General features: G+C 29.3%; 1 protein-coding gene across 6 annotated transcripts in view; it reads left to right on the forward strand.

Moving 5' to 3' along the window:
• Rdl (Resistant to dieldrin) overlaps positions 1-16,849 on the forward strand; it is a 236,832-nt gene extending 219,983 nt beyond the window's left edge. Inside the window, exons 8-11 of one of the 6 annotated variants that reach the window (XM_011497464.1) lie at positions 5,315-5,463; positions 11,173-11,335; positions 15,782-15,844; positions 16,265-16,849. In XM_011497464.1, the coding sequence (XP_011495766.1) occupies positions 5,315-5,463; positions 11,173-11,335; positions 15,782-15,844; positions 16,265-16,410 (521 nt within the window). In that variant the 3' untranslated portion in view covers positions 16,411-16,849. The remainder of the gene's footprint in view (positions 1-5,314; positions 5,464-11,172; positions 11,336-15,781; positions 15,845-16,264) is intronic. The other 5 variants (XM_011497465.1, XM_011497467.1, XM_011497468.1 and 2 more) reach the window with 5 other exon arrangements.
• Positions 16,850-22,416: the final 5,567 nt, after the last annotated feature.

Below are 22,416 nucleotides of genomic sequence, written 5' to 3' on the forward strand. Positions count from 1 at the left end.
CTAAAATTAGAACATTTACTTTCAAATTATACGTTATTTGTAAAAATATTAATTAGAACATTGTTCACTAAAAATTTTACATTCTGATAATTATAGTAAGTAATAATTTTTTTTATTAAAGATGTACAATAGTCTAAAGGCACATAGCATTTTTTTTTCATTATTTCATTGTAATAATTCTGATGGTTATTAACAATATATAAAATATTATTATCGTATAATATACAATTAAATTACTTATTCTATAATACTTAATTTAGCTATTTATACAAGAATATGGTCGTTCAACTATCGAAATCAAACAAAAACAAAAAATTAGCTTGACATACTGATGAAAATGCACATTTCATATTAAACAAATAGTGTTTATATTTAAAAAATTTATATTGCAGTGTTTATCATAAAAGTATATATGATTTGCATAATGAATGATAATTTGAAAATCTGTTATTTAAAATACCGTCGCTATACCATCCAAATTAATTTAAATATTGTCTGAATGTACATATTTAATTAATATCGACAATTAATAAAATATGACTTTCGAATACGTGCAAGTATAATGTTTTTTAAATTGAAAGTACAGCAGTTTTTGGAAGTCCAATATAGTGTTCTGTTTCAAGATATTTGTCAATGAATCAATCGATAATTTACATAGTTTGAGACGATAAAGTTTAAAGCGGTCGAGTTTTGGTCGTATATTTCTCAAAGGTCGTTAGATCTTTTCGATCGAGTCTGAGTTTCGACAAATATATATATATATATATATATATAAGTTATCAGATTAATTTGAAGTATAGTATTCATTTATCCAAAATAGTAAAATAATTACCATATATTGTATTGTTGTATATTGTTTATTGTATATTGTATTTGTATATCAACAAAATATATTTTAAAAGAATCATATAATTAATTAATTAAACTGTTACGAAAGATGAAAAATTGCAGCAATAATAATGATAATTTTACATATGACTTTGCATTTCATTATAAATAATATAGTTATTTAATAAGTGAAACTTTGTGGTATTAGAACATTGACAATTTAATAAAATATCCAAAGTAATGCAAATATCTGTTCACATGTATTGTAATCCTACATGGGTAGTCCTTAGCAATGGATCCGATCTAAACAATCTAAATGAGTGAGTCCCGATTTTAAAGAAATCAAATGTCAGCCGAGAGAGAAACTGGGATGAGGTTCAATGGTTCGAGCATCCCTAATCAGAATGGAATCTAATTCATCCTCCGCCTCGCGTTTCTAAAACCCGGAGATTGCGATCCCGAAAAGTCACGAATCCGCGAAGGCATTGATGAATTGTTGCCTCGATCTATGCGCTAAGACTATTGTTCTCATGAATTCCATAAGCTTTCGCGAATTCCATATTCTACTTATAAATTATAAATTATAGGGGTCGATTTGGGTATCGGCAAGTAGTAGGAGGAAGAGGGGCTAAGATAAGACAAGTATGTGTATATATTGAATATAATTATTGCCTCGTTAATCAACATCCACCTTTCTTTAATAGTGGCCATTTTACTTGGTAATTATTTGAAGTATTAAACGTTAATCGATCGTAAAAACGTTAATTTTAAAAGAAAGATTATTCTCAATGGAATGAAGATTTTATTTTTAATTAGCTTATTTAACATTATTCTTAATAAATTATCATTATTAATAATAATTCACTTGTTCAATTAGTTCGGAAATTAGAACTCAAGATAAAAAGAAACATATTTGAAAATTGCAAATAAATTAAAAATTATTTGATTCTATGAATGTTTTATAATATATTAAAAATTGATTTTATACTTTACAAATTACTTTAATTAAATAACTTCATATTGTTATTTTACATTTTATACGTTATCCTTTGTTATATTGGAATGTTAATCGATAGCTTCGCATACTACATAAAAGTCGAATATTATAGACGTGAATATTATATCCTGAATTTATAAAAATATAATTTAATAAATTTCTCTCGTTATTAATTTTACTAATGATGACTGGAGAATTTTGTTCAGGAATTCATAATCGAATAAACGATAGCCGCTTTCCAAGAAATGATTATTTTAATTAAAGAAAAGTAAATATTGTTGATAAATAAAGTTACTATAAAAATAAGAATAGTTCGAATAAAAATGAAGTAAAGGAATGGCGACTGATAAATAGTACTAGACAGTAATTTGGCACAACCGAACCAAATATTATCAAACTTCGAAAGTAAATAAACTTCGGGTGGGGTGAGTCGAACTAAAACATCTAAGTCGTGTTAAACTTCTTTGAGGTTGCAAATAATGTATAGGTTCAATACATCTCTATACTTCTCTCCTCTTTTCTCTCTGTCTGTCTGTCTGTCTGTCTGTCTGTCTGTCTGTCTGTCTGTCTGTCTGTCTGTCTGTCTGTCTGTCTGTCTGTCTGTCTGTCTGTCTGTCTGTCTGTCTGTCTGTCTGTCTGTCTGTCTGTCTGTCTGTCTGTCTGTCTGTCTGTCTGTCTGTCTGTCTGTCTGTCTGTCTGTCTGTCTGTCTGTCTGTCTGTCTGTCTGTCTGTCTGTCTGTCTGTCTGTCTGTCTGTCTGTCTGTCTGTCTGTCTGTCTGTCTGTCTGTCTGTCTGTCTGTCTGTCTGTCTGTCTGTCTGTCTGTCTGTCTGTCTGTCTGTCTGTCTGTCTGTCTGTCTGTCTGTCTGTCTGTCTGTCTGTCTGTCTGTCTGTCTGTCTGTCTGTCTGTCTGTCTGTCTGTCTGTCTGTCTGTCTGTCTGTCTGTCTGTCTGTCTGTCTGTCTGTCTGTCTGTCTGTCTGTCTGTCTGTCTGTCTGTCTGTCTGTCTGTCTGTCTGTCTGTCTGTCTGTCTGTCTGTCTGTCTGTCTGTCTTTCTGTCTCTCTCTCTCTCTCTCTCTCTCTCTCTCTCTATCTATCTATCTATCTATATATATATATATATCTATCTACCTATCTGAGCATCTCTACCTATCGCTCTCTGTCTCTGTCTATCATTGTCTATCTTTATCTCTACATCTTTCGCTCTCTCTCTCTCTCTCTCTCTCTCTCTCTGTCTATCTGCTTATCGCTCTCTATCTCTATATCTTACTTCTCCAGTATCTATCAAACTATTTCTGTTATTCCACTGCTCTCTTTGTCGACATCTTGAGTATTCCTCATAACATAAGGAAGGGGAAAGCGTCGAAACGATGACACTACTATTTATAAATGTCGCTGTGCTGATATTAATTGTTATATTTATCCCAAATAGATTAATTTTTTAACAAACCTGAACTGGGAAAAAATTAAAAATGTCGTTCCACTTAACCAATCATAATTTAAGAGATTGACATTCTGCAATTTATGTTATTCATTGTACCCTCCTATATCTCTATTTCTCTGTTTCTCTCTCCCTTTAGTCCATACTATATATATTTATTTTCAACTATTCTGACTTTTTGTTTCTATTTTGTTGGCATCAGTTTATAAGCATCGTTTCCATTACCAAGAAAGCATTTGAAATTTGGAGCAACGTTTGTCTCCGCTCGGCATAATTCCAGTATACTCATTGATATTATCCTTATTCTCTGCTTATAATCGTTGTATCATTTTTAATGGAACTACTATATTTAGCAATCAAAATAATTTATTTTAAGCCTTGTGTAAAATGATATTTAATTAAACTCAAATTTCTTAAAAGTATTTACTATTAATTATCAATATATTTTTTATTATATTTCTCAATAAAACATAATATTAATCTATGAAAAGAAACACTCTGTTCCAGTTAGTTAACAAATAACAATAGATTTAATTAATATAATTGATAAAAACAAAATAAAAAAAAAACAATAATGTGTTAAAAAAATATATTGTAAAATTTGGATTCACGTTGCTTTTATAACATTCATTATATTTAAAAGCTTTGAAATTGATATGTTAAGAGTAGAGCATGTGTAAGCGTCAAATTTCTTTACCTGAATGAAGAAAACAAAATTTAAAAAATAAATGGTATTTTAAAACCTATTGCGTACATTATTTTATCGTCTTACACTTTCAGTTCATATTAATATATATATATATATATATATATATATATATATATATATACCTTTTGATTTTGAGATTTACATTCCCTATATAAGTCTTTATTTTATATATGCTACATTTGTACTTATAATAATTGGAAATAACAATGATGAAATATAATAAAAGTACAAATAAAAACATAAAAGAATAAATGGTTTGTTCATGGAAGATGATTTCGGTTCAATAAATTCAATCAGCAAACAAAGTTTATCAACGAGCCAAAGTGACTTCTGCCATTAGAGTATAAATTTATTAACGCATGAATAATATCAATGATTGGTTCAAATTTATTTATGTAAAGACTGCGTTGCCATTCTGAATTATAATTGTCAGAATTATAAAAAAAAAAAAAAAAAAAAAAAAATATGGTTTTTAATGTAAGCTAACGGCAATACTTAAAAATTTAATATTAAAATTACAATGGATTACGAGTTAAAATTTTCATAAATATTAATTTCAGAATATTGTCTCGACATTTTGGTTTATTTTATTAAAATATTTTTGGCTGGACGAGAAAGAACAATTATACCAATTTTTATTATATTAAACTGTTTCACAAATTAGAGTGAAATTAATGATTATTTAACTGACTAAGTATAATATTATTAAGTAATTCTAAATGCCTAAGTAATAGTAATTAATTATATTCTATGATTTTTTTTTTTGTTAACAAAGTACAAAACTAAATAAATTTTAAATGTTTTAACTTTTTTCTATGTTGTCTTTTCTTTTTTAAAAAAGCTTTTCTTATTTAAGCAGCTTTAAATCATCTCAAAATATGTTTAACTTATCGCATATAATTAAAGAACTTTTTCAAACGAAATAATATCTTCGTATCCGATATGAATTAAAATTAGATTAAATTGTATAATAATAAGATGGTGAAGCGATGGGCTGCATTATTTGAATTTACCTGCTAATATTACGAAAACTCCATCAATTATTATTAGAGTGAAACACATTATAGCCAGCGTATGGCCTCTTATCGGCAGACAATGAAAACGATAGTAAACCCTCATAACAAACACATCGTTAAAAATTTTTAATTACTAAAAACAGTGAAGCAAAAAAATGTATTGGAAGAATAATAGCGAAAGTACTGCTCACGACGAGCACTGCCGTACCAAAATCGTAAACCAGCTTTGTAATATTTAGAGAATTTTCTTCAGACAATTTATTGACCGCATAATAGAAAAATCATCGCATCGGAAGTAATCCTTCACGCCGATATTTCTTTTCCAGAATATGCAACGGTGGGTTACATGGCAAAAAGAATCCAAATGAGAAAAAACCGCTTCGCAAAAATAGCGGAGAGCATGAAAGCGGCGAGGGAGAATCCGGGACCACCAGGTGTACCCGGCGATCATGGAGATCACGCGCCAAAGCAAACCGTGAGTAGCGTGAATCATAAAAGTCTTGCTTTGTCACCTACCAGCCGCATTCCATTCTGTCACTCTATTCTAATTACTCCTGTTCCACGTATAATTCAAAGAAAATGGTAATTGCTATTCTTAATGCTCTCTCTAATGTCTAATCCTATTTCCATAAAGCGCCTCTATGTTTCATATACGCGTAATCACAATTTCGTTATATTAATTATGTTTGATGAAAACATCCCTGACGCCACCTCTACTTTTTAAAGATTTAAATAACAATTATATTGTTGTTGTTGTTGTTGTTATTATTGTTATATCCTAAGATGACGGTAAATCAGACACGTATTCACGATTCCTTCCGTCCCCTTCATTCCTATTTCTATTTACTATTCCGATTTCTCATTCCTATTTCCATAAAGCGTAATGTTTCATTTATCAACGAGGAAGAATTTAGCTTGAAAATAAGCATAAATGTTATTGAATCGGAAATATTTCCTCGTAGCTTCAAAAATTAATCACCATACATTATCATTTTCGCGTAGTACTTGCATAATCGATAAATGTATTACAATGCTAAGTGTTCCTTTTGTCGTTTATGAAAAAGAAAACTCGAATAGTTTTCCAGTAGTACTTCGATATTGCGGTTTCGTGAAATTGCCTCGCTATTTTCATTCGAATCTCCGGAAGAACATTAAAACGAATACACTTTTACTTTGTGCCAGTGTATACTCTGATGGACCTTTTTTCATATCTTGACACTTTTTCTTTGCTAAAGCAAAGTAGAGAACTCTTGCCCAATTTTTCTTCATTTCCAAGTTAAAAAGTCAAACTCGGTGCAACTGCAACGACTGGGCAAATGTGACGAACGATCGCGAGCTTTTACGGGAATTGAGGATACGAGAAGGCTAGCATGACTCTTTTTGTGAACGAAATTGAAATTTGATGTAGTTCTGAGTCGAAAGGAATTTTATTCGTTTTAATAAGTTTTCCAATTTTTTCCGAGTGCTTTCTTCTCGTTTACGAATGATGACGAACTTTACAATTCATAAGCATTGAAATATAACGTATGATCTCTTATGAATGATTAACGTCGTAATATTTTAGTTTTTTATCAAAAAAAGGAAAACATTATTTTTAATTGTTAATATTTGGCGAGTTAATTATTGAAACGAATATGATAAAGTACTTTTTAATCATTTTTCATACACCTAAGGCATTATAAATAGAACGTAGAATAAATAAAAAATCGATCAATTAAATCGAATAATTAATTTGAAATCAATATTAAGCTATTGTTTGTTACAATCGAAAAAATATTTTTATCCGCACAATAAAATACAAAGAAAACACATTATTAATAAATAGTTTAAAATGACATTACATAGTCTGACTATTAAGATTATAAAATTTTTATTTTAACCGAGGCTACATTTCATATTTAAAATGTATTTTAGCTTCAAGGGGTTCAACAACAAAACCACGACGCATGTTACTTTACCTTAAAAAAAAGATATATCAAATTATTTTATTTGATAACGATCATTGGAAATTATGAATCTGCTAAATACCCTATAGTGCACTGAAAGTCGAGCGAAAGAAAGCAAAGCCGTATGGACGAATTTAATAACAACAATTATGTACCATGCGGCCAATGAAAGACAAAAGCAAGAAAGTTTGAAAATATTGTGTGTGTGTGTGTGTGTGTGTGTGTGTGTGTGTGTGTGTGTGGATGTAAGATACAAAGGAAAGACAAGAATGTCATTAACAAAATCGAAAGAAAGGACGTCAGCCGGTACATTGCTGACTACGTGTGCACGCACGTCTATTGCTTTCGTAATTGTGCGCGCGCTCGCTGTTCCTCTAAGAAACCACTCAGCTCCAACCGGGAACATAACTAAAATGGAAATTGCCGGGGAAACAACTGGAAAAGCAAGAAGAATCTCGGGCCTTAATTCACGATCGCAAAGCATTATTCTCTGAGCTGTAGCTACGTTCCCAGAAATATTGGCTAATTAAGTTTAAATAATTAGAGCAAGTGAAAAAAACCCTCCCACTCTCTGAGAGATAAGGAGATCTCCCAGCCGAATTGCAATGACAAAACGTTCGTAGGTGGGAGGGATGAGACTTGCGAGTCCTACGTGTATATGAGAAAATTTGCCCGATGATAGCGAATACGAAAGAAGTACATTGAATTTGTGCAAACAGTGGAAGTAAATTAAAATAATTCTTTCAGATGCAATTATTACTATTCATTAAGCTATAATAACGTGACATATACCGAATTTCTTTTAACATTTTTATCAATATTTTTATAATTATCGCGTTTTCACTTATTATTGTTGCTATTATTATTTTACGCTATTACCAATACTGATTATCATGATTCATAATGTGTTTTATTCAGTTTTAAATAAAATAATAAAATGTGATTAAGTTTTCAAGAAATTATTTTCTTATCGAAATGCTTGCTTTTATAGTAATTGAAATATTCAAAACTTTATATGTACGCACATGCAAGTACGATCTCACGCATGCGTATTCTCGTTCTCGCATGTGCTTCTAATTAATTTTCAATTATTTTCAACCAGTGAATTCAAAATAAATATTTCCTGTTTAATTTTTATACTTTATTGAATTATACTTTATTGAATATTTTTTAGCAAATAATTATTGTAAAAATGATGCATGAAATTTCAATTTCATTTCATTGTGTAAAAGTAACTTTTAGCCAATTTATGATCAATAAAATTGAATAAATTTTTACAGAAAAATAAATTTACACGTACAAACATTTACATAATTATATATAAAAACAATAAGAAGTACGTAGTCGAATATTTAAAAATTAAAGCTCATTGTATATTGAATTGCCGTAATGTAAAACATTAACATATGTATAAAAATATTTCGGTATAAATATACACATGAATATTTTTTAAGTAACATTATTTCTCGGTCAAACACAATCAATTAAAATAGTCATTATTCTCTTATAAACAGGACATTTAAATTTAATGAAGATAAAATTATTTTTTTTTTTTTTTTTTTTTTTTTACAAAATAAATTCGTAAAAATGTTACAAAATTATTATAACAATTAGCTAATAACATTTTTCAAACTGCTACTTTTGTCCTTTTCTCCGGAGACTAAAGAAAATCAAATGAAAAAATTGAAAACAACTACAACACTCGAATGACGTAGTTTGTGGGCTATAATAAATAATTGTAAATTGGAATGAATTCTGAATCGGGCAAATAACAAAACATTGTGTGAAAGTTCAATAAGAAGTAACCATAAATATTCCTTTAATCTCGCTTTTCAAGCTTTTCCCTTAACAAAGCTTTTTCTCGCCTCTAGGCTGATACATACTGTTCGAAATAGGAGAAAGAATTGTCGATAAAAAAATTCACATTTATCTATAAATGGAACATTTTATATCGACTCAAAACTTTAAGGATTTAAAGTCGTTGAAAATTTTTGATCATAAAATATTACGCGCGTGTATTATAAAATTGTCCTTGCCACGACTTAAATTTAATCAGCTACTTCTCTCTGCAAATTAACACAAAAATACATTAAACAATCACTTTAATACGTTTAATAGTTTAAGTATCGATATTCACAATCATAAACATTTCTCAAAATTATGACTAGAAAGGCAAAAATTTATACATTCGTGAATTAAAATATTATAATAACATGCATATTTTTAATAATACATTGCATAGTTTACAAAAATTCCTCAATATCAGAATCAAATCCGAAAAGTGCGTTACAATAAAAAAATTGGATCCGAAATAGCATAATTTCATAGTCATAATATGGGATTTTTTTTTCCATCATTTCCATGCGCGGTAATCTCAATATTTATAAGTAAAAATTAAAATAATTCAAGATAGAAATAATTATCAACTAAAATACTCCGAATAAAAATGTAATCGAATATGATTAATCCATGTAAAGTGAAATATCTTCTTCCCTTCGGAAACAAACTATCAACAATAAATATCTATAATTTACCGAGTAAAAATAAAAAAAAAATCCTAATAGAGTAATGAAATAATGAACTTTGTTAACTTGTTGGGTAATTGGATTATATCGTGAATATATTAAATTTTCGCGGACGAAAGTCTAACAATAATTATCGTTGGCCACGATTATTTACAACATATTATAGCCGAATATCTATGAATACAAATGTGAAACGAAGCTGCTGGTCGAAAGTCTGTAACATTGAATTGCTTGAGGACATACGTGAAAGCTCACGGAAGACTACAAATGTAATTGTATTGTACTTTAAGTACGAATCTTTTATTCATTCATCCGTTAATTAAAGACTTTATTTACGAGCGACGGGATAGAAACGAAGATTATACGCAGCTTCTCGTGACATATACAGTATCATATGCACCAAAAAATTTCCACATTTAACTATGTCGCTGCATTTTGTTTGCTAAAATTATTGAGCTGCAATGAAATCTTGCAAAGAAAGAATCTTAAACACTCGCGGTTGAAATTTTCCTTCTATGTCCTTGAAATGTCCTTCTTTGCATTGTACAACTACATGCTGGTTTGTTATTTTAATTACAAGTGCCAAATGGCCTCGGGAGGAGCATTTTATTTTAATGAAATACTTAATAATAATATATAGTAATTATATATTTCAAAATATTATGAAGCTATTTGTCAAAGTGGAAATCATTAGTCAGTCATTCATGAGAAAATAGAAAAATGTGTAATTATCACTATTATTTCAAAATCAATCTTACGTATCTTAATTATATTTACAATAATTATAAATTTCAATACAGTTTGTGGAAAATTATTTGAAAGATTAATTTAAATAGAAAACCGCTAAAATTTAATAAATAATATTTATAAATTTGTATACATGCTAACCAATAAATGCTAATCGCAACGCTTCCCTTCGATAATAAAAATAATATTGTTTACTAATGTAAAGTCATATTGAATGATATAATGAAATATTATAAAAATTAATTTTATATTATACTGGTTTAAGCATTATTAAGAAGCTTCAAATATGATTTTTATTGCACTTAATGCGAGCTCATCCTACAAAATTCCACAAATCGATCCAAAACAATCGATTCTTAAATATTTTTACACATAATAGGATATTACAATAATTTTATATAAATTATATAAAAATAAATATATAATATGTAGAAATGTTACGGAATACGTTACGGAAAAATAAATTCAAACTATGTAATGTCATACATAGAATAAGTAAAGTCATTCGAAAGTCAAAATTTATTCTAAATTTTATCTCGTACGTTTCCATTATTCTTCAGTCTTCTAAATAATCAAAATTATTCATTCAATTTTCAATATTATTATGAAATAGATATTTATTATCAAAGTTCAATTTGAAAATCAAACTCTTTTTAATGCCAAGCTATCCCTACCAGTAATTTCTATGCATCGATCCTTAATTTACTTAGCCGTGGAAGATATATGTCCAATATATTTCTTAGAGATAGTTGCCGTAAGAGGGAGTGAGGGGGGGGGGTGGTGGTAAGGGAGAGCGAGAGAAATCTTTTTTCAACTAGAAAGATGGCATTATTATTTTCAATTGCACTCAAACAATAAAACAAGCAGCCCTCCTCCCCTAAATGTTTTGCATGCACTGTCAATCAATGTAAGGGTACGCCGACATGCGCCGGCTGGCCCATAACGAACTGCCGTGTCTCTTGTAAGTGGTCCCGTGTTGTCCAGGAGGTGCGTTTCAAGGTCCACGACCCCAAGGCACATAGCAAAGGCGGTACCCTGGAAAACACTATAAACGGTCGAGCGGATGAAGAAGCGCCTCCGGCACCTCAACATCTCATCCATCCCGGCAAAGATATAAGCAAACTGTATGGTGAGTCCTTGACACTTTGGCAAAACTATTTGGAAAATATGTAGAATGGAACGCTTATTTATTACATTTACATCGAATGCTCGAAAAGATTTTGATTATTTTGTATACATTTACATTGATTGTGCTGTTTTGATATTATTAATTCCTTGATTAATTTATTATATTTCAATCATTATATTTAATATTATATTTAATATTTTCTCTCAATATTTAGAATTTTTATTAGTTTACGATTACTCCTTTATGATAACGAATATTTTATAAAGAAACTTTACATTGAATTTTCAATTAATTAATATTGTAATTTCAAAATTTATAGCAAGTAATCAATAATAATTTTTACTCTGCGGAAAATCCAATTTTCAACCTTATTCTAAAGATCGTATTTCACTAGCGACGTTATATAGAGAAAATTAAATAATTTGACTGTATATAAATAAATATTATAGTCGAGACTATTATATCAATTTAAAATAAAAATAAAATACACTCACAACATCAAGATTCTAATATAATATAGTTACAATCAATAACAATTCCTCTATCGAAATTATAAAAATACAAATTATAATGTTTGAAAAATAAGGAATTGATCGACTTATTGATTTCTATCATTAAACAATGCATAACCAAAATTAATTTTATCTGATTACTTACACAATCTACTTATTCATATAAAGATCATTTAAACATCCTGAAAGCCATAATCAAAAAGTCCTATAACGGCTTAGTAAATCAAAGCCATTGCCACACCGTGAGATGTCTACGCTTGAAATATAATAAACCATAACTACTACTACTACTACTACTACTACTACTACTACTACTACTACTCTCAAATATTGCAATCCTTAAAATTTATGGCAACCTTATTACAATAACTATTTTATAGAAATCGAATATCTTAATAGCTTTAAAGTTCAGAATTAATAGTCTACGAACATTATTTGATTTTCATTTAAGTGCTAATTAAGACCGAATCCAAATATTTCAGCTCCTAACCATCTTAAAATTACGTTCCCAACAACTTAATTAATATCTCTTTCTTATTATACTACATAATACTTTTTATCTCTTTTAAATATAATTACTTCTTAATTTAATTATCGTTAATTATGTTTAATTTTTTATCGTACATTTTTAAATGCTAACACACAATTAAGCATTTCTTTACTCAAGTTTATCAATTATTTAATCCATGACTGTTCAAATAATATTGGCAATAATTTTCACATTAAATTTCGTCTTAAGCTTATCAACAGTTGAATCATTAGATCATTCGCTGATCATTATTTCATACATGGTTTTCAAAATAATTAACCTAATATGAGGACATTTGCTACATTTTAAACGAATCAATCGACACTCTCCTTCACTAATAAATCGGTGTACAAGCTAAATAAAATACGAGCACTTTCATCTCTAAATAATAAATTCATAATTCTTTCAGTCTGACATCTAAAATATCATAAAATACAATATATATATATATATATATATATATATATATACATATATATATCATATATTATTATTAGTTGTGTAAAAAGTACGTATTATATATAAATACTTATATAGTAGAATTTGATAGTACTTACTGCAGCTTTTTCCAATATACCGCCATTAAAAGAAGTTTAAATTTGCAATATTAATAAGAAGGAAAATTAATTTTTGAGCAAAAACATAAGATTCTCTAACAATTTATTGAAAATAAAGCAGTTTAATTAAAGAAAGTTAGCTTCAACGTCACATTTACAATTCTAAAATTATTATACATTGGCACAGTAACTCTATGCGATTTTCGAAATTTTAATTCATTAAGAATTTCCAAATTTATTCAATGTTATAATGTTTCAAGACTTATTTCAAATATTTTACATAAATATTAAGGAAATATTTACCTTGAAAGTATATTATTTTAGCGTATTTTGATTGTTATTTCTTTGGCTTTAATAATACAAAAATTAGAACGAAAAGCTGAGAATATAATTTTACTAATAATGTAGAATTATCTCATATATCATCTTACCGTCACAATAACGTTCCAGTAATCAAATTTAGATTTTTTTCTAATATGGCAAATATTATTGTCTAAAGTACACAATAGAAAAATTAGTTTTTAATAAAAATAAATTGAAATTCTTTATCTTTCAACCACATAAAATTTTCTTTCTAATGTCTAGTGTAAAGACTTTTTTTCTGTCGCGATTTTAATATAAAATTTTTAATGTAATATTTTATTATTCTGCCCAAAGTAAAATGTTTCAAAGAATACAATTAGATTCGAAATACGTGAAATGTACTATGTCATCTCGTTAATATAATCCTTATCTTTGATATCTTCATTTGGAATAATTATGATTTATTAAAAAATTTTATAGTGGTTAAATGAATTAATCCTTAGTTTCGCACCTTAATGAATTTTTAAATATTATGTTGTTTAGTGATTTTGAAATAATAGAGAAGCTTTTTATCTAATCATATACTCATAAATTAATATTTTATGCAGATTTTATTTGCAAATTTTTCGCTTTTTGAAACATTTTCAGAAAATACATATTTTTTTAATATATTTTAATGGAAGTATTTTCAACAACATATTCTCACTTATTTAAGAATTTCTGTTCTTACTCGTCGTAATAACTATAAGAGTGGTTCAAAATTTTCCGATTTCCTAATTTCCTCGATTTAATGCCTATAAAATTCTTATATATTCAAAAACTTCCATAAGTTACTTTAGAGTACTTTCATTATTGTATAAAATGTATTTTTGTCAATATTTAAAGGTTCATATGTCTCAGCATGAACAATTACATTTTCAGTTTTCATAATGCAAAAACTTCAATTAACATAAAATAATAAATATTTATAAGAAGTACATTTACTTGTATGGTTGTTTATTGATATATAAAAATGGCATAATTCGTAAAATGAACTGATTCTCTTGTAATTAAAAATTTTTTAAACATTTTTTAATTGTTATGAAAATCCAAGTGATTTAAAGTAGTTAAGAAAGTCGAATTTATTAAAAATGTATTTTATACATTCTATTTTAAGATTTAAGTGTGTGTCAATGATATTTAAAAAAAAAAGAAAGTTTTGCATTTGCCAAATTTATAAATGAATTTAGTTATGTTTATAAGATTAAATACTGAATGTTTATGTTGCTATGTAGAGATAATTACGTAAAATGTTTGTATTAATAATCTTTATGTTAATTTACGTTATATAAGACTTAATAATTATATATATGATAAAATAAAATAAATATAAACAAATTTATTGTTGATATTTTATAATAAACTCGAAGGTTCTTTTTCAACTTAAACTGTATTTCATAATTTACTTTTCTAAGTTTTCAAGGTAATCGACAATATTTATAATTCATAAATTAAAGTGTGATAAATAAAATTCAGTATCGGTAATATAAATATATGTTCTGGTTGAATATATTTATATAATAGATTAATAAAAATGTTGTTTTAATTGTTCTTTAAATGAATATTAATTCATTAACTGTTTATTATAATAAATTAATTATTTTAAAAAAAAAAAAATGTATTTCATTCCTTTAAAATTAATAGTTTCTTTCATTCAAATCACGAAAATTATCAACAAATGATTTTCTTACTTAAAATTTTATTGTATAATTAACTACATCATTTTTATATTTCTAACAATGTGGAAAAAAAATTTAATTTTCGATAATACTTGATATAATATTTTATTTCATTTATTTAGTTCATATTCTACATTTTATATCTAATTCAATATTTTTTTCTTGCAACCGTATCTTAAAAAATTGAAAGATAGAAATATTTGAACCACTCCAGTGTGCATGATTATACTAAAATAAACTTTTTAATTTGTCAAGAGAATATTATTTGTCTTTAAAGCGTCAAATAAAGTGGACGTTTCAAATAATTTTCAAATAACCTCTACAATTATTTTTTATAAATTTTCTAAAAATATTATTTCTGTGTTAACATAAAATATTGCATGAGTGTATGGTATGTATGTATCAACATATGTATGTTTTATATATATATATATATATATATATATATATATGCCTGTGTGCGTGCGTATATGCGTGCGAGGGTGAGTGGGTACGCGCGCGCAAGCGCATGTTTCATGTTCATATGCATAATGTGTGGATAAAATATAGAATGCATATGTATATAATCCTATATATACATATACGCGTTCGCGCTCGCATGTGTGCATGAGAGCGTGCGCAGGCGGGTAGGTATGCATAAATATATATATACAGACATATCTTAAACTGTGTCGAATTGAAACGGTTCTATTAATCGATTTAAATTTTCTTTATCCAGTATCTTATTAAAATTATAAAATCTAATAATTATTTATACAACAGATGCATTTTAAATTGAAGAGGTTATATTTGTACAATAAGCCTGTTTCTGGAATTTTTTCTCTTAGCTCAAGAGGATGCCCATTCTGCACTTCAGTCTTTTCCAAAGCCAACAAAACATACTATACTGGGTAAACGATTTATTTGTAGCTAACAAATATGTTTATATCAGACGTATACCTAAGTTTGGCTCAAATAATATTCATTCACTATTCATCAAATATTTTAGACATAGATGTACCATTTTTCCCGTGCCAATGCTTCATCCTCATTTTAATGAAATCTAATCCTAGAATCTCATTATTAAACGCAATGGTATCGCGGCATGCTATTTTGATTTGTTGAAACTCGGCGCCTGCTTCCATTAACCATTAAAGCGAAACATTAAACGCCTGTTAGAGATTTCATTAGGCAATCACTTGTACATTCGATGCAGCTCCAGAGATTCTAGGTTTAAATTACGGGAATGACCCATTCTACGCCTTTTTTTTTACGTAAAAACTACAGGGGACCGATAAACATGGAACTACATGAATTAATGTCGCTTTCAGGTATAACACCATCGGATATCGACAAGTACTCTCGCATCGTCTTTCCGGTCTGCTTCGTTTGCTTCAACCTCATGTACTGGATCATTTATTTGCACATTAGCGACGTTGTTGCTGACGATCTCGTACTGCTCGAGGAGGCTAAATAAGGAGTTAAGAAGGCGTTTCAGCGACGACTTGCACGACGTCGGCCGCGCCAATCGTATGAACGCGACTCAAGAAAAGAGATTGCTTTTACTTCGGGAGGCCAAAACAGCCAAATTTGGAGAAACAGAGAGGAAAGGGCGACGACTGAAGCGGTGCGATGAATGTGAAAGAGGTACAAGAGAAACCGTCGATAACGCGACTTTTGTCGAGCGAGGAATATATCCGCCGACTTTTTCCATCATCGCCCACGGCTGAGGAACGAGGAGGAAAAAAAATGCCCGAGAGCCCGCATCAAAGACTGAAAAGTGCATCGAGGCGGTGAAAATGACAAAGCACACGGAAAACAGAGCTCCGCCTATTTCAAGAAATAAAAATGAAGACAAAGATGAGAGGAGAAAATATGAAGATGAAGATGGTTTACCGATGAAGCAAAATCCAAATCAAGATGCTACGTGTGTATATATATATATATATATATATATATATATATATATATATATATATATAAAGAAAGAGGGGGGAAAAGAAAGGGATATATATGTATAAATAAATAGGAGGGGCGAGGGAGGGAGAGATAGGCAATAGAACCGTGACACGACTATAGTGATAAAAAAAGGATGGAATTGGAAGATAGATAAAGGAAGATACATGTCGCATGCCGTTAAAGATATATCACTGCTTTATAAGCGAAAGGTAAAAAATGAAAAATAAATAGAGAGAGAGAGAGAGAGTGCGTGTGCGTGCGTGCGTGCGTGTGCGTGCGCGAGTGTGAGAGAATGTTAGAGAAAAAAGGGAGTGAGAAAGGCGCGAAAAGGAGATAAATTATAAAAGGAAGATCGAAAAGGACGAAGCCACGATACGATCTTCGCATTAAGCACGTCAATTTAGCCACACTAGTTAACTAAGCTCGTCGAGATTAAATCAGAGTATAAACAAAAATTAATAAATTAAGGCAAAACAAACACAGAATTAAGAATGAACAAAATAAATGATAAAAGTAAATGTAAAAATAAACAGTTAATAGAACAGATAAGTCATGTATATGCGAGGGAGTATATATTCGAATGTTAAAATGGTTAGTCGCAACATAGGAGATGCGAGTTTGAAGGAAAAGATAGAAAAAAAAGACGATCCTAAGTGCTTCAGAGCGTTTTTACACCGACTTTATAACAAAAACGAAAAAGTGCAAGCGAAATGAATATCATCGAAAACATGAAGAGAGAAAGAAAACGCGACGGACGGCGCGAGGGGCAAAATATATATCCGATTTTCATTTGGAAAGATCTTGAGAAATGATCGATTTTATTTGTTAGGCAAGTATTCCTCGATTGTCCTGGTGATTAATTAGAGAGAACATAAAAACGGTTGTGTGAAAGGAAATTTAAGTATTTAATTAAGCTAAGATTCTTTTATAAATAAGTCAGGATATTATTTGTGAGGAGGAAAATATTTTTTCTTAACTCTTTCATTCTCATTTTGCACAATAATCAGAAATATTACTATAAAATTACTTATTTAAAAAACATAATTATATCGAAGGTAGACTCTCTCGTTATTTAATGAATTTTTCAAAAGTATGTTTTATACATTGTCATGACAAAATTTAATTAAACAAATAATTGAAAAAAGTATTTTCTTCCTTTTATTTATGACATTTGCATTTGTACGCTTCAAGTATTATTTTAATTATTTATTCATTGAACAATTGTGTTATTACGATAGGGCATAAATTCGTGTGCTAATGAACAAAGGTATTTCATGAAATCTGTGCAGATATAATCACAGCTTAAAGTAACGATAGAAAATTAAACTCCATTTCTCTATTATAAGTAAATTAAACAATAAATTATGTGAGTACGAGAATTCTTAACATAAAGTATTAAGAATTTATAAAATATGTCGTCTCAATCATATCGTTAACCTTTCTAAATTATGAAAAGTATACACAGCAATTGAAAATTCATGGGTGTATTAGTAGTCTCGGGCACAATCCACTTCCTCACATATTAACGCAATAAGGGGCGAATAAAAAGTAAATTATATTTCACATTGCGCAAACATTTCATATAAAATTACAAAATTGCCTAATGAAAGTAAGAAAGAATGATACGCACATATAGATGGATGGGCTAAGGGATATCAATGGCTATTTTGATTAAAAAATAATATCTAAGCAATAATTTTATTTTCATTCAAAATTCACCGTACTGTTCTCACACTCATTATTTATTTATTTATTTATTTACTTACTTATATAGCTAATCTGGAGATGTATATATATATAGATATTAAAAAAAAAAAGAAGAAATATACAGCTCAAAAATTACAATCATAATCTTTTATCTTAAATTAAACGAATAGTGACAATTAAAGTTCGTGAGAAATTATTTCATGTAACTCTTTGCCTGTCACTAAAAATAGTACAAATTGCAATTAAAAATTATTTTTCACGCGCGTTTAATGATTTTCAATGTTAGGTAAAAAAAAAAATAAATAAATAAATAAAATTAAAAATCATAACTGATATAAATAATCCTGTTTTATAAATTATAATTAAACTATTAATTATTAAAATACATACAATAATATGTATATTATTTGTATTTCTCTCAATATCAAATTGAGAATTAATTATAATGATTTAGTCTCATGTATCGCTATATACTTCCTTGAAATATGATTTTTTAATTTTGTTTACCAACATCAATAAATATATAAATAAATAAAACACGAGATGAACATTACTATGATATACCAAACAAAAACATAAAAGAAATTACAGACGGACTAATAATGCACATAAAAACAACATATGACGAAAGTTCAAACCAAATCAAAAAGAAGAGAGTTTCTAAAAAATTAGAAATACACGAGCCCATACCGTTAATAGAGAAAAATATTTTACAGCTGAACAATTGGCAATAATCATTTAAAGGGACTATAAAGAAAAACTTCGGATAAACTGGAGATACGTTAAAGCTCGAAAAATTGATTGTTAAATGAAATTATGAAGGGATCGGAATATGCTATAAAAGTTTTAAAATCTTTTCAAGTATAAATACAAAGTTAAACAAATCAGAGAAAGTATCGAGGCATTTATCTAGTAGTTCAAAACAAAAAATAAGCACGAAGAGAACGATAGAAATAGTCTAAACAATGTGACAAGTAAGACAATTGAAACTAATTGCATAAAGCTATTTCACATATAATGAAAAATAAATACTAAAAAATTAATAACAAAAGTTTGACAAGTTGTGTGTATACGCCAATATATAAGCGTATAAATAAGTAAAGAAGGAGAGAAAGATAGGAAGGAGAAAAATAAATAGTTTATAATAAAAGTGACTTAAATAAAAGAGAGGGCGGTTGATATTCGAGGGATATCGATCCGTCATGTGCCCAGTCCACTCCGACGTACCTTCTTTCTTCGTCTATCTATTTTTTATCTTTCTATTTGTACATCCGTCTCCCTTGCGCGATCTTAAGATGGGCAATGATAAAAGAAAGGATGTCGGGAAGTTAAGCTATGTGAGCCCGGGAGTTCGTGGCAGCCTTGTTTTTCCTGCGCGCGCATTGCGGCGAGAAGAAGCAGCGTTGATAACGTTACGGTTAATCGCGGGTTAAAAAGTTAAGCTCGAAAGCTCGGACTACCGCGACAAGGGAGAGACTGAGACGGATTATCTCCAAGTTGTCCGTCTCATTTCTCAGACGCAAGTGGGGGAGACAAGTCTCCTTCTCCTTGTGACTTTTAATCGTAAAGTGGAATTTCAAGGAATCCTGTTGTCACCCGTACAATTTTTCAATCTCGGTACAAAACGACGAGGCTTTTCCACTCTTTTCCACTAGACGCACTTGTATGTAACAATTTGAGAAGCTCCGAACATATTTCAGATGCTTTAGTTATATTTTCCGCGACTATAGATTGACGATTCTTCGTTCAAAAGCTCAATTTAACAATTTTCAATGCTGAAATATTGAAATACCTACACTCGCAAGTGCCGTTAGTCAAAATATTCTTTTCGCGTCGCAATTAAACGCGGACTTGGGTAATGAAAAATATTAACATTTATTTGGCTGACCGGTGCGTGCGTAAGAAAAAATCAGCCACTGCCAGTAACAGCCGTGTTTAGGTAAATTCAACATATCCATAGATCTCCCTCGTCGACAAAGTCACTCCATCGGTCAATACTATTGACACGTCACATTTTCCATAAAGTAAGTGACGTTAGACAATATAGTCTAGTATTGCATTTATTACGGAGGATTAAGTATTCTGGGACTGTAGGCACGCGACGATATGATAACGATGTAACAGACTCCTTTAGTCGTCTCGACGAAAAGTCAAAAGAAAACATGCCCATGATAAAATCGACTATGCGTTTGCACTTGTCACGCCCTCTATCCCGCGTCTAACGAGGCTCTCACGCCATCGTACAAGGAACGTACAAGGCGATTCGTATGAATAAGATGAGACGGAGCTCGAGCGAAGCTTGCAAGTTTGAGGAAGCGGAACAGTTGGCCCGAGCTAATAGCTGCCCCACACCCACGCGACTATCAGATCTTCGCGCTGTATCCGCGTGTCACTTGAGGCAGATAAAAAATTTGTAGAGGAAGTCGATCGATCGGTCTGGGCGCGTTACTACTATATGACCGTCTGGCCGCTCGGAAAATCCCTCGACTCGCTTCCCTCTTACCACTATCCTCCGCCCGCTTCCCTATTCATCTTAGGAAGAGAAAAGCGAGGCTTTTCTATCCTGGTCGGAAAAATTAAAGCTTGGAAGAAATTTAACACAAAAGCTCGAATTTGTATCTTGAGCTGTCAATTACGATAATGATAATTTCAATTAGACTTTTACAATATATCGAAATTCTTGACTAGTCGGCGATATTATTAGTAAAATTATATAAAGAATCGAGGGATTTTCCCGAGTTATGTCGATAAAATTCGACAACTATCACGTCCAAAGTAAACGTATTAATTACCACGAAAAGTACCCGTCTTTGTTCTTCAATCGAATACACGTAAAATTTGTGTAATTGCATGCAATGGCAATAACTAACGTTAACGATTATATATTCCTAATTGCGGTCTATCGCTTATACCAGCGGTCGGTAATTTTTACATTCACTTTGAGAACGCAATGATGGGAATACGGAAGGAAATACAATAATTGGTGAATTAAACTTCACGATATTTATAACAACGACGAAAGATCTGAGGGAACGTCTTTAATAAACAAAAAAATCATAATAATAAGAAAGAAAAAAATGTATAGGGTTGCTGGTAATATGCTCGCAAAAATCCAATATAGCCTAGAATATATTTTCGAAAATTTCAATTAGTCGATTAGAAATAAACATTATTGTCAAGATCTCGTAATAAAAGCCTTCTCGACCTATATAAATCTAAAACAAATGGAAATATATGGGGAACTAATTATTTTTCATGCTTAATTTATACATTGGATTATGATGGTCTTAATTTCAATTTATATTACATTCATCAACAATTTTACTATAATTAATTGTATAATAAATCTTGGCATACAAAGTCATGTAAAAAATGCATTCACAAACATTGTTCAATTATTGTCAATTTAGAGACTTGAGAGACTTTTTTTTTTTTTTTTTTTTTTTTTTTTTTTTTTTTTATCATTACCTCTAAATATTTAATTTAATTACAATTAAATATTATATAATACTAAAAAACTAAAAAATTAGCTACCTAAAAAGATCTCATGCTTATCATCGGTAATAAACGAAAGAACAAAAGATCGTCAATCTAATTAAACTTGCTGGCTTTATTTATATTACCTACAACCCTATATTTTCTGAAATGTATATATAAAAAAAAAAAAAAATCACATTTTACTTAATACGTAAAATAGTATAAAATAGACAAGAAGAAAAGATTAAAAATATAATATATAAATTGTCGACTATATGAAGATACATATACCAAAGCATTTGCATTATATATGTATCTTTGTATATATAATAAATTTAAA

The sequence above is a fragment of the Ceratosolen solmsi genome, unplaced genomic scaffold (genome assembly GCF_000503995.2).
Source record: "Ceratosolen solmsi marchali unplaced genomic scaffold, CerSol_1.0 scaffold47, whole genome shotgun sequence".
NCBI lineage: Eukaryota > Metazoa > Arthropoda > Insecta > Hymenoptera > Agaonidae > Ceratosolen > Ceratosolen solmsi.